At 34.6% G+C, this 16568-nt stretch overlaps 1 protein-coding gene across 1 annotated transcript; it reads right to left on the bottom strand.

Moving 5' to 3' along the window:
* Positions 1–6550: 6550 nt before the first annotated feature.
* On the bottom strand, positions 6551–16279 carry LOC144964184 (uncharacterized). Its single transcript, XM_078898159.1, has 2 exons — positions 16109–16279; positions 6551–7663 (listed from the first exon to the last, which is right to left on the bottom strand). Exons 1-2 carry the CDS (start codon positions 16110–16112, stop codon positions 7122–7124), a joined length of 546 nt encoding a protein of 181 aa, XP_078754285.1. The 5' UTR covers positions 16113–16279; the 3' UTR covers positions 6551–7121.
* Between the last annotated feature and the right edge of the window lie 289 nt (positions 16280–16568).

Here is a 16568-nt window from a genome sequence, read left to right as displayed (position 1 = left end):
AGATAGACACGCCTTCATACTTACAACGCAAAAGATTTCCAAACTGGAAATTAGTGACACACATGATATTGACTGTCACTGTTGTTATAGACTGCAATTATGTCCATCGTCGACTGTCAATTCTATATTTAGAACAATGGCAGTTGTATCGAGACAACCGAACACCGAGATTGACGCTCAAAGAAAATGAAACAAAACAATAAATAATTACACAAAAGAGAAAGTGTGTTCTGTTTAATCACAGTATTTCAGTCAAATGCAATGTCAACAGAATAAATTTTGTCTCCACTCACTATACTTTCTAATTTTCTTTTAGGTTGTTCTTTGACGCAAACCCTTCGATTTCGCAGTCTCTTGTTCACTCGGTACTCTCATTGAGTCTCAACTCCGAGCCGATAGATTCAGTTTTTTTTAGTTTTTACTCACAAAAATGAGAACTTTCGACGATCTGCACTTATTTTATAGTTTTTGTAGTTTTATAAAGCCAGTATCAGTGGCAACGGGACACTTTTGCCTTTGTCATTCGTAACCGATGTATTTTCTTTCCGAAGCGAAGCGCATTCAATCTAAAAATAGCTGCTATCTTGTTGACGTTATGACGTCACCTAGTAACCAGACTCAGACAAAATCAATTTAAAAATTGAGCTTTTATAAGAGCAATATCCACTAAATGTGCTCAAAGCGCTTTACAAGGGTCCCTGACCAAAACAACACGTAGCATGTAGAACGAGACATGACGACTGTCAGGCGATACTACAATTTTTTCCGGACAGAGACAACCCTGTTAACCGCCAGGTACTCATTTTACACCTGAGTACGGTGAGAGAATGTGAATAAAGAACCTTTTTCAAGGGCTCAACTATGCGCCGAGTGAGGCTCGAACTCAGGACCTTCCGATCCGTAAGCGAGTGTCATACCACTTGACCACATAGGCGCACAATCATGAAGTCTTGCTTCGGCAAATGACTAAAACTTAGTCTGAAGGTGCTGTGATTTTAGTCTCAGACTTGCTTACTCAGCTCACATGAAATCCGATTTTTTCAAGCCATTGACTAAAGTCAGAGATAATCAGAGACTAAGCGCTTGTCCGCGTTCGTGAAAACGGGGCTTGATTAGTTAATGCTTAGTCACGGGCGTACCATCAATTGACTCGTGTAGACCATTTTCATTATTTTTATTTGTTAGGTTATGGTCAAGTTCTTGTTTTAAAATGTAAATGTCTACATTCTTCATATTACGAAATGTGTCATATTCATTTTTACTTCTTGCTTCACTTGAAATAAAACGCAAAAGACAAGTAAATGATGGTCCGAGATAAATTTATCAATGTTCAAGACAGGTGAAGAGAGAGAATTTTCACTGTCTCTAATCTCATTTCTATTGTGTGGCCATGGTTGTTTGTAGGACCGCTTACAAGTTGGATAAAGTTGTTTGTTTCAAGAAACACCCGAAATACTTTGGATTCATTTTTGTTGCCAAAATAATCAATTTTAAAATCGCCCATAAAAATATTATGCTTTGTGTTTATGGATTGAATAGACATCAATTCACCGAACTCTGATAAAAAAATCAATTGACAATTTGTTTTGTTGACTTCGTGATGAAATGACTTTTTAATTATTTTTTTTCATGAATGGCAAATCCAGCATACTCAAAGTTTCTAAAATCATTATGCTGGGATGATATTTTACCAAAGAGTGACAGGTTGTAAATGATTGCAATTCCACCATTCCTCCCGATGCGCGGAAACTATTTAACACTAATGATGATGATGATGATGATGATGATGATGATGATGATGATGATGATGATGATGATGATGATGGTCTCATTATCTTCATTTTGACTCGAACACGTAACCTCTGACGTTTGCTTAACTACTAAACCATCAGCTCTCTAGTATGCTTAATTAAAACCTATCAATCACTTGATCTAAGGTGGATGGCAGCGAATGAATGCTATTTTATTTCCAGTCCGTAAATAATTTTAAACTCATCTGAACGGTGCTCGTTGCATTTAATCAGACGTTAATTGTTGCTGGGATAAGTATGATACCATTTGGATCTATCTGACGTCATAACCTTGGCAATACATCTGAGACCTAGGAATGGGAATTTTATATTCTTTATCGCACAGAATAGAATAAATCCAACGTTTTGTTGTTTTGTGTATTGTTTAGTTTTATTTCTTTGTTGTTGTTATTGTTGTTGTTGTTGTTGCTGTTGTTGTTGTTGTTGTTGTTTTGTTGCTGTTGTTGTTTTTGTTGGTGGGTTTTGTTTTTGTTTTTTGTAAGGGGTATCGTCATACCGTCTTATTGTCGGCGTAAGAGACAACAACATGGTCTGATAATTTCCATTACACATCAATAAAAAAAAAATTTAATTGAGCTTTATATAGCGCAATATCCACTAAATGTGCTCAAATCGCTTTACAAGGGGTCCCTGGTCAACAGCAACATTTAACATGTAGGACGGGACATGACGCCTGTTAGGCGATATTACAATTTTTCGGACAAAGACCTCACTGTTAACGGCCAGGTACTCATTTTACACCTGAGTACGGTGAGAGAATGTGAGTAAAGAGCCTTTTCCATGGATTCAACTATGCGTCAAGCGCGAGGCTCGAACCCAGGACCTTCCGATCCGAAAACGAGTGTCATACCACTAGACCCACATAGCCGCACGCTCTCTCCATTCGGCAAACGCTAGTCTAAACTTGTGCATTGTCCCGAAACTCGAACCCAAATGTTCACAAATGATTTGTTTCAAATAGAAATTGCGTTTTCGGGATTGTCAGTAAAGTAGAGCTAGAAAGAATCCAGTCACCCTACCGGAGTTTGTCGTTGACCTAAAAAGATTGGTCCGCTAACAGGTCTAACGTTTGTGTCGAACATAGGACTTGTTTTATTTTATCTCATCATTGAAAGAAACGATGTTTGAAGATCTTTAATAACAACAAGGAATGAAGTGAGTAGAAAAGTGCAAGAAGACAATATTATGCTACACTGATCAGGTCACTTATGAAAAATTTCCACTTTTTATCACCAGATTCATTAAGATTATTGACCCCCTTAAATCTTATTCTGGTTTCTGTTGCGTGAAACAAATTTATAAACAATTGTTTTTATCATGTATATATAATAAAGGTCTACGACAATGTGCTAAATTCCAGAAAGTCTAATATAAGATGGAGAGATAGGCGGGGATAGGATTTGAACCATTTGCATTTGAGTTTTGTACTCCATGGATTGAGATATTGAGGTCAAGATCAAAGGTAATCATTTTGAAGCGATTTACTCCATGACTCATCGTATTTTATCAGTTTTTATTCAAATCATAGAGCGAATAACATAAATAATATGTAGGTTCCCTGTAGATTCATATTGCAAACGTGTGTTTTTTTCTCAATTTTTGATTATTTCCTTCGTAATTTCACTTTGTGAAATATCCGGTCACCAGGCTTGAGACTTGATATCAATTAACAGCGACTGTAGACAGCGGATCATTATGAGAATGCTTGCAATCAAACATGCAATTAATCTCGAACATCACGTACAGGTATAATACTATACTTTTAAAACTGCTCTCTCTTTGAATCAAATTGATATTTTATTGTGGATTATTTATTCTTCGAAAATTTCATTCCATATAAAGAAACGAAATTTTCGAAGAACAAATAATCCACAATAAAATATCAATTATATATATATATATAGAGAGAGAGAGAGAGAGAGAGAGAGAGAGAGAGAGAAAGATAGAGAGATAGAGAGAGAGAGAGAGAGAGAGAGAGAGAGAGAGAGATTTTCTTCTAAGTGTGACAACACACAAATTTATACTGATCGTTGATCAAGCGCTGTGTACCTGTTCAGCTTTTATTCTGTTCGAACATTTGAATCACCTTAATCATCCAGTGGAACCTCATTACCCAGTTAACTGCCGTACTCTGCAAGAACGTGAATTTAAAGATTTGACCAGAAAACAGTCCTACATATTATATCAATTATTGACCTAGGACCTCGCGAGGTTAACTGGTTAATCCGTGGATTTCCGTCGATATCAATTCCAATTATTGTCTTTCTTAGAGCTGTCGTAAATTAATAGAGGTACTTGGCCCCTGGTGGAAATGCATAAACAAAATTAGAAGACTCATAGGCTACCATTTTCCATTGAACTCAGGTAATTTATGTCTTAGCAATCGTCTACTATGTTGATAAAGGAGAAAACCGAGAGTTCTATATCATCTATATTATGAATTAAATTGAAACTTTCATTCAACTTCCTTTTCGTTTTTGTTTTTATAAATTGACATCAGTAAAATGAGAATGCCATATAATGAATTTGGGGAATAAACGCTTTTCATGGGCAACCTTTTCGTTCTGGTATCACAGATAATAACAGAAATTTGAATTTGTGGATTTGAAAAATCAATACCGTTTTTGAATACATCCTTTACTATTAGAATGTTTTAAAATACACCAATATATAATATATCCACTTTTAATTTTGAGCACTGTATTAATGCATTCAAGAATGATGAATAAAACGGAATAATTTCACAAACAGCAATAAAAAAAACCAGAAGAATTTGTGTTTTGGGCATAAAACCTTGCATCAGCAAAACAATAAAAAGTTATTTGAAACAAGGAAGACAGATGTGTAGGAAATTAAACGGTCATAGTTATGAAATATTACATATGATTCAATCACACTTTCGGAAAATTGTTAATGGTAAAACAGTTTTCTTACCCACTATGCCCTCTCAATGTATCTCAATATAAGTTTGCTTTTTTCTCATTTTAGCAATTGTTGATGAATTTTGTTGAAAAATGAAAGTGAAATTTTAATAGTAGTAGTAGTAGTAGTAGTAGTAGTAGTAGTAGTAGTAGTTGTAGTAGTAGTAGTTGTAGTAGTAGTAGTAGTAGTAGTAGTAGTAGTAGTAGTAGTAGTAGTAGTAGTAGTAGTAGTAGTAGTAGTAGTAATAGTAGTAAGCTTCGCAGTCCGAATGACGCTTGCTGAGAATTGTGTGATTCAGTCATGGTCGATAAGTATAGCTGCTCTCTCCATCCATGTTGTTAATTGTTTCCATTGGTCACGGTCCTGGGCCAGAGTTTTGAGGCTGTCAAGATCTTGTTGTGACTTTAGTACGGAGGGCACTGCAGTATTTCTTAGTTCTTCGGGGATTAATTCGGCCTCATCTGAATCCAGAAATGTTTTATATGTAGAGAGATCCTGGTTCAGGGTAGTTACTATTGATGTTGGTGGTCTCCCTACATATTTGTTGCCATGAAGGAAATATTCTGTCATTGCAGTTTGGGCTGGGATGTTATCTTCTCGAAATTTTAATAGGACTAGATTTATTGTGCTGACTCATCGCCTGTCAATAAATGAATGCTCAGCTTATCAGTTGTGTGCGCATTGTCGGTTTAAAAAAAGGAGTGTCAAAGTTGATTTACATATTTCCTGATAATTATTTGAAAGCTTAGAGTCTGGTGCCTCGGAGTTATAATTCCACAAAACCGTTTTCTAATCAGTCAAAAAAGTTTAGACATTGGCATTATTGGTAATTAAACTCGAAGCATTTTTTTTCTTGTGGGAGGGGGAATGGGCGGGGGGGGGGGGGTGTTTCCTGTCTTTTTTCTTTTAGTTTTTTTAAAGATTGTTTTTGTGTTGTTCTTTTTAATTTTTTTTTTATTGCGGCATCTGTTTCCTGTGGGTTTTATCTATTTCATGCTTTTGATTTTGTTTTTGTTTTTTTGTTTTTTTGTTTTTTTGTTGTTTTTTTTTCTTTGTTGTTGTTGTAAGGTTTTTGTTTTTTTGTTTTTTGTTTTGTTTTGTTTTGTTTTTTTGGGGGGGGGGTTTGGTTTTGTTTTCCAACTATAAGTTTTTTATTTTCTTTTTCTTTTGTTTATTTTTGCATAAATGTGGATCCCAAAAGTCACAATGAATAGTTATCTATAAAAGCTTAACTGACTTTGATAAACATGAAATCATTATCTCATTACACCTTCATCCAATTAATTAGCGTTGATCCTATGTTGCTGCTTTGTTTCTGAGGTTTGTCTATTGCTCACCTTCTACATTTCATGTGTCAGTGAAGTTTTTGTCCAGGACCAACCAAATGTAATCGTGATGGAAACTACAGAAAATTGCCTTTTGACGATACTGAAGGCAGTCTGCCAGTTCGCTGTCTTTCCTCCAGTTATAAAATCTTAGTAGCTAGGCAGAGATCAAAATGCAATAGCATTGTCATAAACAGTGTCTAAAGGCAATGAACCCGAACAGTTCATAGTTATCACTAAAATTACGATAAAGATCTCTTTGTTTCTTAGATTTTAGCTAATCAATTTGAAAATAAGATATGTAGGCCCGTGACAAAATGGCTTCAGAAAAATCAGTTTTATAAAGATGACATTTGTAATGCTATTGTAACAAACCTGTCCTTGTGATTGTTTTGTAAACCCAGGTCATAGTGGTAAAAACGGATGAACAATTTCAGTCGGAGAAGGGGAAACTCGAAGGTTAAATAAATGGATGAAAAGCAAGTGAAAACGTTTCTTTTTCCCAAATGTGTTTATTCGCCTCTCAATTTTTATTTTCACGCAAAACTTGAACAAAGCTTTTTGCACTTCAAAAGATTACCCGGGACAAAAGAACGCGAATGAAAAAGCGTGTCCTTTTCAAATAATGATATAATAAGCCCTGTATAGGCGTTGTTGAATTTTGTCCCAATCATAAGTCACCTCTTTATTTCTCTGTTCATATTTCCAGACTAACCATTTTCAGTATCATCGATGTGACTTGAAATCGGAATTACATCGCCGTTATTTTTCTATTGGGGTAAATAATGTTATCAATTCATTTAACAGTAAAATCAAAGCCTCGCCGGTAAACAAATGTAAAGCTAATGTTCTAACTTTTTTTTGTATAAGTGTCTGATACTTCTCGCATTTATTTATACTTTAAGGATGGGTTTAAGAAACTTTTATTTTGGTCTTATAAATGGTGAAATCTGTCAAAATAAATTAGTTAATTCAACAAAGACAATTTTTGAAAAATCATAACAGGTATCACAAGGTTGTATAATGACGAGCTCAAAATGATATAAGATGCATTGAATTCGTCTCAGTCTTCTTCACTTCCGCTTTGGTCATCGCCATCGGATTTCTTGTATACAACTGGTAGATCATTTGGGCCTTTAGCATTGGGAGAAGGCGTGTTTGTTGTTTGGGCGAGTTCCTCTATCACCACTTCCTTCTTGCTTTTACAAGCCTGTGAACACAGATCATCACATCCCTCGGCTGCTCGACAACCACATGCAAACTGACAATCACAGAAGGTTTCGCAACTTTTCATACATTGTTCCCTTTTTTCTCCACACAGAACTGGAATTGCTCCAGCGACCCATTCGCATTCATCCGGAATATTGTCACAGCCTTCGTTGCATAGCTTTTTACATCCCGAAAGACTGTCTTCCCCTGTTGCTTCTTCAACATCAGGGACTGGTATTTTCGCCCCACTTCCCGCTGCGTTGTTAGCAGTTGGATTAGCTTCACCGCCAGACGCCGGCTGTTCCACCGCTATGTTGCTGGATGTAGGCTGTTGGGCAGACACCATTTTAAGTGATGAACAACTCAAGAGGAGCAACGTTACCAGAGCCGGAACTTCTGTTGAAAAAAAGAGTCATACCATAAATTTTAATTGAAATACCAGCCACAACCCGTTTGATTAACATAGGCAGTTCATTTATTTTGCGACATTCTTATTTATTACTTAAATCATAAGTTCATGATAAAATATCGCCTCTCAAACAACACTAAAAATTCTCCTCCAATAGGTAAATCATGCTTTCGATAAAGACAACGCTCCTTATTTTGCCCGGCTTCAACAGACATAAATATAGCCTTCCCTTGGGCTTGCAACGTTGACCACTCTGCATCAGTTCCAATTTGTTTCGTCTCCATCTGATTAACCAGTTAACTGGAAAAAACTCGTATTTAAAATTTGACCAGGAAAGTCGTCCAAAAGATAAATTAGTCAAACAAAAGCAAAGCATGACAAAGTAAAAATGGGGTATTACAAGGTTCAGTTTTAGCACCAACTTTCTTCAATATTTATATCTCCGACATGCCAAACTGCGAAGCACTCAAACTTGAGTACGCTGACGACTGGGCCTTACTCTATCAATCGAAAAACTGGAAAGAGATTGAAGAAGTTCTAAGCAAAGGCACCACCCGCCTGAAACAATACTTTGATAATTGAATTCAATTATAATTTAACTCCAACTCAGTGGCTCCCAACACTGAGCGGCATTCCACCGATAAGTCTTAGAAGACAAGACGCTATTCAAAGGATGCATGCTAGAATTGATAAAGCCACAGATAACAACGATATAAAAATAATCATAAAGGGAGCACCTTCAACAACAAGGCCTAAATCGAGAAGAACTTTCCACCGAACAAAAATGGTAGGCTTCAACGTGGAAGAAAACTGGAAAGAATTGTGGAACGGGGAAATAACAAGAGGCGAAACATCATAAAGAATGCCTGCATTCCACAATGCCAGGAAACTTGGGAACAGTGATGCCTGCCGGAAATGCCAGGCAGCTCCAGAGACCAGCGATCACATCGTCCTCCACTGTCCAGTTACTAAACTTGCATGTGGATATGAAACAGTTCTTAGGGCGGAGGAAGACTGCCGAAATGAATTTGGAGGTGTAGCCATACGCTACTACTACCCCTAATCCAAAAGTATGCAAGCAATTATTGTCCGTTTGACTATAGAAACACAATGTACATAGAAACGGCCTTTTTTTACTCATTTTAATAAGGTCTGAATTGTTAATTTAATTTATAGAGCACTGTCTGAACTACAGGACACCCATCAATGATTGTGTGTATACGTAAGATAATATGGTTCAACCCACCCTCAGCAAGAATGTGACAATCTCTATCGGTAACAAATTCTTCAACCAACTACAATAAGGCTTCCCTCCAGGTCACGTCCTCCACCCCATCAGGTACAAAAACACCATCAAAATAAGATACAGCTGCATGCCAAACATACAAAACATTATGTCCTCCAACAACAAACGAAAACTATCGCAGCCAGCTCAGCCTAACAATAACCTAGAATAAAATGCAACTGCAGGACCCAGGCAACATGCCCACTAAACGGCAATTGCCTGACTCAAAACGTTATTTATCAAGTCACAGTTACACGCCCATACACACCAAAACAAGAAACATACATTGGCCTCACTGAGGGTTCATTCAAAAACAGATAAAACCTGCATAAATCTTCCTTCAAAAACATACATAAACGTCATTCTACTACACTAAGCGACCACATTTGGAGCCTCAAAGAAAAAACATACAACACAGCATTACATGGAAAATCATCTCTAGAGCACAATCGTGTTCCCCCTCTTCTAAGATTTGCAACATCTGCTTGGAAGAAAAATTCTACATCATCACAAAACCGAACATGGCGACACTCAACAGAAGAAACGAACGAACATCTTCATGCAGACAAAGAAACAAAACCTTTTATGTAATTACAAACCACCATAACCACAAAGCAGAAAAAGTACGATAAACACAACAATCTACTCTCACTTCCTGATGATAGCGAATGCTCGAAGCAATATTGTAGAAGTTGATCAAAATTATACTTGAAATATTATACATATATATATATATATATATGAGTGTTGGTGGGTACTCGTAGGAAAGAAAGTGCTCGATAATGATGGTTAGAGCTAATATAAAATATAAATTGTCACTCACATTATATGGCCGAAACGAACGTCTCGGCCATATAATGTGAGTGACAATTTATATTTTATATTATATATATATATATATATATATATATATATATATATATATATATATATATATATATATAGTCTGTTCTACTAGTATGCTCAGTGTCAAAACATTTGAATAAATATTTTTAAAGACTTAGCGAAATGTCATTTTAAAGGGGGAAAAATTCACACCTTACTACAAAATTCCAAACTTCAGGGTGCATTATCAAAAATGTTATAGTTCATGAAAAGAAACTTTCAGATCACCTTTTGGTGTCTTCATCTCCCTGGCTCGATAACGAATGAGGTGATGGGTGTCAAATAAATATAGTTGTGATACTGAAAGTTTGAAATATTGCTATTGTTCACGTTTGATTTTTGATGGATTAAGTTTATGCCAGTCATTTTATTTTTTGAATGGACACAAAGCACATCAATTTTCTTATACTATTTTTCCAGCAATAAAAATAACAGCTGTCACATAAGCCAATTTAAAAATTTGAAATCATTGTAGCAGACTCTCTCTCTCTCTCTCTCTCTCTCTCTCTCTCTCTCTCTCTCTCTCTCTCTCTCTTTCTTTCTTTCTTCCTCTCTCTCTCTCTCTCTCTCTCTCTCTCACACACACACATACACACTCTCTCCCTCTCCCCCTCCCCTCTCTCTCTCTCTCTCTCTCTCTCTCTCTCTCTCTTTACCTATTTATCTATCTATCTCTCCCTAAACCTCTGTTAAAAATGGGACAGCGTGTCTCAGTGGCATGATCTTTGCCTCGTACCCGAAAGGTACCGAGTTCGACTGCCTGCCGCGATGTGTGGCCTTGAGCAAGTCATCTCACCCTAGCTTACTTTGTGGCCCTGCACTGTGGCTAGAGTCTGGGTTATTCCAGTCTTTTCTTAGAATAGATCTTAAAGCCAAATTTCCCCTTGTGAATGAATAAAAGGAATTTTATTATTTATTTAAACAGGAAATCTCTTAACAATCAAAACACAAAATTTGTGATACACTCCCTTAAGCCGCTTGGACAATCAAATTTGGTCATTTACAAACAAAAGATTATGCTCTTTGCTACTTTTTTAGACCGTCCTTACGAGGTTCTCCCAATCAGACTATTAACGTTACATATAATTTGGTGCGTTTGTACCATTGATCATCTCGATAGAACAGGTGAATATCTTACTTTAACACATACAAAGGAAAGAAATATCTGTACAGTTTGCATAGGTTGGCAATCACTGCCATTGTTTACTGAATAATGACTGTTTGGACTGTACGAATCAGTTAAAGGTTCGTTCTTAAGTTCATTTCCACTACAAGTAAGTCATATCCAGTGCCCATTTTTATGTACGTGTCTAGATTTAGTTCTTTACGAGTCTAGTAAAAGACTTACTAGTCTTAAACCTGAGCGAAGTAAGTGGATTTCAAAAGCGTTGTTTAGTCTTTGACTAGGTAGGATTTTGCCTAGAACGGGGTGTGGTAAGGACATTGACTAACTCGGTTATTTTGTCCTGGTCATATCCAGCTCTCTGGTACACCATGTTAGGTAAGATACCAGTCTTCATACTTTTCCAAAGCAAAAGATTTCCAAAAAGGAAGTTAGCAACACTTTAGTTATAGATGTTTCGTTTCGTTTCATATTTGAAATTCATTTTGCCATAGCCACACATTGAATAAAGTCACATGATATTGACTGTCAATTCTATATTTAAGGTCAATGAAACTTTTTGTTGTTGTTGGGGTTTGTTTGTTTTTTGTTTTTGTTTTGTTTTTTTTTTTTTGGGGGGGGGGGGCTTAAGTTTTTACTCACAAAAATATACATGTACCACCGTGTATTTTTCATATAGTTTTTAAAGCCAGTGTCAGTAGCAACAGGACAGTGTCTCTGTCATCCATAACCAACATAATTTCCTTCCGAATCGAAGCTCTCTCAATCTCACACTGCTGTTATCTCGTCGACAGAATGATAAATCCCAGTACTAGTCTCCGACTAAACGTGAAGTCCATCTCAGCAAATGACTGAAACTTAGCTTATCTTTGTCCGAACTTATCTATTTTTAGCATTTGCTCAGAAGCTCAACGCAAAATTAATGCTCTGGTCACTACTGCTTCAGTTGTACTCCTTCAGGATTGAGTATAAAACGATCTAAAAACCACACAGCCGACTATCTAAACCGTCTGGTGGAAGACTCTGAACAAATCAATGATAACAACCACCACTCAACAAGACAGGACAGTGGAATCATTCTCGCCGGACATCAACATCACCTATTTACTAATATTATACAAACAATGAAGAAATCTGTCGACAGATTAATACTAACAAAAGGGGAACTCTAGTGATTCCAAATCACACATAACTTTTTCACATCGACTTAATTAAATTGAATAAATATATATATATATATATATATATATATATATATATATAAATATATATTATATATATATATATATATATATATATATTTATATATATATATATATATATATATATATATATATATATTTATTTTTTTTTTTTTCTTTCTTGTATTAAAATAGCATTATACTTTTTCGGGGGGGGGGGGGTTTCTCGCACCCTATATTATATATCAGTCTCTATAACATTTCGTTATATATATAACATTCCAAGCGCTATTTGCCTACATTTGACACTTGTCGGTAAACTTGCAACATGCAGGGAACTGGAGTAATTATAAAGACGTGGTGTCAAAACTCATTTGTTCCATGAGCATTTTATATAAGTATTGTACTATCTGACAATCTCTTCGCCTGCCTCTCTCTCAGCGGTCTAGTCAGTCGCTTCTCTCTCTCTCTCCTCTCTCTCTCATCCTCATCCTCTTGTATATATATATATATAAATATTATATATAGTATCATATACATCACACTTCTTTGCTTTCTTCTTTCTTTCTGCTTCATATATAATTTCTCTCTCTCTTCAGTCTCTCTCTCTAATATCTATCTACTATTATCTACTATCATTATCTTCTATCTATCTATCTATACACACACACACATTAATTAAATATAAATATATATTATATATATATCACTCACACTCTCTTTCCTTTCTTTCTTTCTTCATCTCTCTTTAAATTTACTTCTGTCCTGCTCTCTCTCTTCTTCTCTCTCTTATTAACTATCATCTATCAAATCATCATCTATACACACACCAAATAATATATATATATAAATATAATATATAATATAAATCCACCTCTTTGCACTACTACTTTCACCACTCGCTCACACACTTATATAAGTCTGTGTATGTGTGTGATGTGGTGTGGTGATGTATGTGTCTTTGGATATATGTTGGTATGGTGTACAATGAAATTAGTTAATAGTTACCCTTTGTCTACCTACACTTGTAATCATGTTATTTGATTATCTATAGTATTGTAATGGTTCTCAGGCTTTCCGGAGAATCTGACAATTTTTAATCCCATGCCCAATGATGAAATGGTGTAACAAATAGGTGCTCACTAGACATGGGGATTCTATACATTAAAGATGGGGGGAAAATAAAACAAAAATATAATGGCGACAAAAAATAAAAAATAAACGACCACAACAACAAAACAAACAAACAAACAAAAAGCGTCATTTCATTTGGCAAATCTATCTTGTAAAGGCTAACAAGTCTTTTGAATTATCTTAGTTTGTTTTTTTGGTTTTAGTTAGGTAGTTTTTTTTTTGTTCTTTCAAGGGGTGGTTGTTTGGGGTTTGTTGTTTTTGTTGTTATGTTGTTTATTTAGTTTGTTGTCTGTTTTAGATTTTATTTTGTCTTTTATTGTTTTTGTTTTTTACGGGTATGTTTTTGTTTTGTTTCTTGTTGTTTTTTGTTGTTATTTTTTTGTTGTGTCTCTGCTTTTTTTTTCTTTTTTTCTTTTTTTTTTTTTTTGGTGCTATTTTCTCTTAAGTTTTGTTGATTTTTTTATAAGGTTTTTAAACTTGTTCTGTTCTCAGTTGGGTTGGAATTCCTAATAACTATATGATTAACCAGCGAATGTTTCTCTTTCTTAGCCAATTTTGTCAGATAGTGCGAATCTAAAAAAGTCATTGCTTTAAAAATTGGCGTTGTATGTTGAACAAAAGATTATATAAATTTACTTTCCAGTTTGAATGAGACATTGTGTATTCGTAAATAATGAACGAAGAAGGCCTTCATTAAGAATGGAAGAAGAAGAGAAGAAAAGAAGAAAAGAAAGAAGAGAAGAAGGAAGAAGAAGAAAAGAAGAAAGAAGAAGAAGAAAGAAGAAGCGGGGAAGAAGAAGACGAAGAAGAAGAAGAAAGAAGAAGAAGAGAAGAAGAAGAAGAAGAAGAAGAAGAAGAAAGAAGAAGAAGAAGAAGAGAAGAAGAAGAAGAAGAAGAAGAAGAAGAAGAAGAAGAAGAAGAAGAAGAAGAAGAAGAAGAAGAAGAAGAAGAGGAAGAAGAAGAAGAAGAAGAAGAAGAAGAAGAAGAAAGAAGAAGAAGAAGAAGAAGAAGAAGAAGAAGAAGAAGAAGAGAGAAGAAGAAGAAGAAGAAGAAGAAGAGAAGAAGAAGAAAGAAGAAGAAGAAGAAGAAGAAGAAGAAGAAGAAGAAGAAGAAAGAAAAGAGAAAAGAAGAAGAAAAGAAAAAGAAGAAGAAGAAAGAAGAAGATGATGAGAGATGAGATGAGATGATGATGATGATGATGATGATGATGATGATGATGATGATGATGATGTTAATAATTATGATAATGAAGGAGGGGAATGAGGAATAGGAGGAGGAGGTGGTGGTGGAGGAGGAGGAGAAGGAGGAGGAAGAGGAGTAGGAGGAGAAGAAGAAGAAGAAGAAGAAGAAGAAGAAGATGATGATGATGATGATGATGATGATGATGAAGGAGGAGGAGAAGGAGGAGGAAGAGGAGGAGGAGGACGGACGAGGAAGAGGAGGAGGAGAAGAAGGAGGAGGAAAAAAGAAGAGGAAGAGATAATCCCAATAGTGGATTCGAATTCGAGACCTGTACGTGTCGGTCCAACTGTAGCCTTCTTTTGTTTATACCCTGTCACTGTCTTAAAATTTACGTCACAATACAAGATGAGTTCTTAGTAGTGATCAAGGAAACAACTGACCCCATTTGTTCGACTACTTTTTTTCTTCTTTCTTTCTCTCCTCAGGAATAATAAGAGATAAAATTCAAAATTCGCCGCAATTTTGGTAGGACTTTAAAAAAATTATTATATAATTATCTAATTTCTTATATATATATATATATATATATATATATATATATATATATATATATATATATATATAGACTATATATATTTATGGGAGGGGGTTTGTTTGTTGCTGGGGGTTTTTTTCCCATGTTTCCTTTTGTAGATTTCTTTATTTTTGGTATATTTATTTATCTTTGTATTTATCTATTTTAATTACATACTTACCTATCATTTTACGTTTATGGCTTAATACTCAAAATACATAGATATTGGCCTAATATAAAAGCTGCAGTTATGAATAAGGCAAAAATAAATATCGAAATAATTAAAAAATAAATAGAGAAATAAATGGATTTGAATAGATCAATAAATAGATAAATAAATAAACAAATAAATAATAGATAAATGTATAAATAAGTAAATAAGTAAATAAATAAATAAATAAATAGATAAATAATGATAATAATAGTAATAATAATAATAATAATAATAATTATTATTATTATTATTATTATTAATTATTATTATTATTATTATTATTATTATTAATTATTATTATTATTATCCAAAAGGCATAGAATTAGAATGGCTTAATAACCTTTGTGTTATATTTTACTCAGATATTGAAAGTATAAAGGGAGTTGTGAGAAAGGAAGCAAATTATTCCATTGGTTGAACTGTTGAATACAATTCACCGTTCACTTCCTTTTGATAGTCGTCGCCTTGTTTTGTGACGTGTTTCTATTGTTTCTTATTTTTTATTTTTTTTGTTTGTTTGTTTGATGTTGTTGTTAGTTTTTTGTTTTATTTCATCTTGCATTGTTTTAGTTGGGTTTTTGGGGAGGTTTTTTGTTGTTGTTGTTTAGTTTGGTTTGTTTTTGTTTTTGTTTTGTGTTTGTTTGTTGGGCTTGTTTTGTTTTTGTTTTGTTTTTTTAATTCTTTTTGGTTTTGTTTTATTTTGTTGTTTGTGTGTGTGTGTGTGTGTGTGTGTGTGTTTGTTTATTTGTTTGTTTTTGGAGTCAGTGGCATGCTATGAGTTTGGAGAGCCTAAGGTATGTCTTGAAGAATTAGATTATTAAACCTTTTGTCTTCGATACACTGAAACCACTTACCCATTGTTAAAATTGTTATCAGATGCTTCCGGAATGAAAATTTGATCCGGTTCTTTAACACAACCGCTGCTGCAACTCCCTTCAGAAAAATTATTCAAGCAATTATTATCCAACTTGAATAGTCGACACACCCCAAATAATCACTCCTCGACTAAGTCACCAAGTCACAGTGTAGTCACAGATGGTAGAATATTTCCTTAATTACTGGCGAAGACATAAAATATCGGTCTGCATCACAAACATCATCAAAAATAACATAGGTATCTTTAATCTGGTTTATTCTAATTGAGTCACATCATTTGCATTCCTTAATGATCCATGCTTTTAATGGAATGCAACTATATAATCAATAGATTATAACGATATTTAGCGTTTACATTCAAGTCGTTTTAATTAACTAAATAATATTTGCATTTACAAGTCAAAACTAATCCAGCAGTCGTAAATAGAGAATCGATGT

This window comes from Berghia stephanieae, chromosome 2 (genome assembly GCF_034508935.2).
Source record: "Berghia stephanieae isolate SIO BIC M18660-M18661 chromosome 2, UCSD_Bste_1.3, whole genome shotgun sequence".
Lineage (NCBI taxonomy): Eukaryota > Metazoa > Mollusca > Gastropoda > Nudibranchia > Aeolidiidae > Berghia > Berghia stephanieae.
This window is presented reverse-complemented; position numbering and strand designations above follow the sequence as displayed.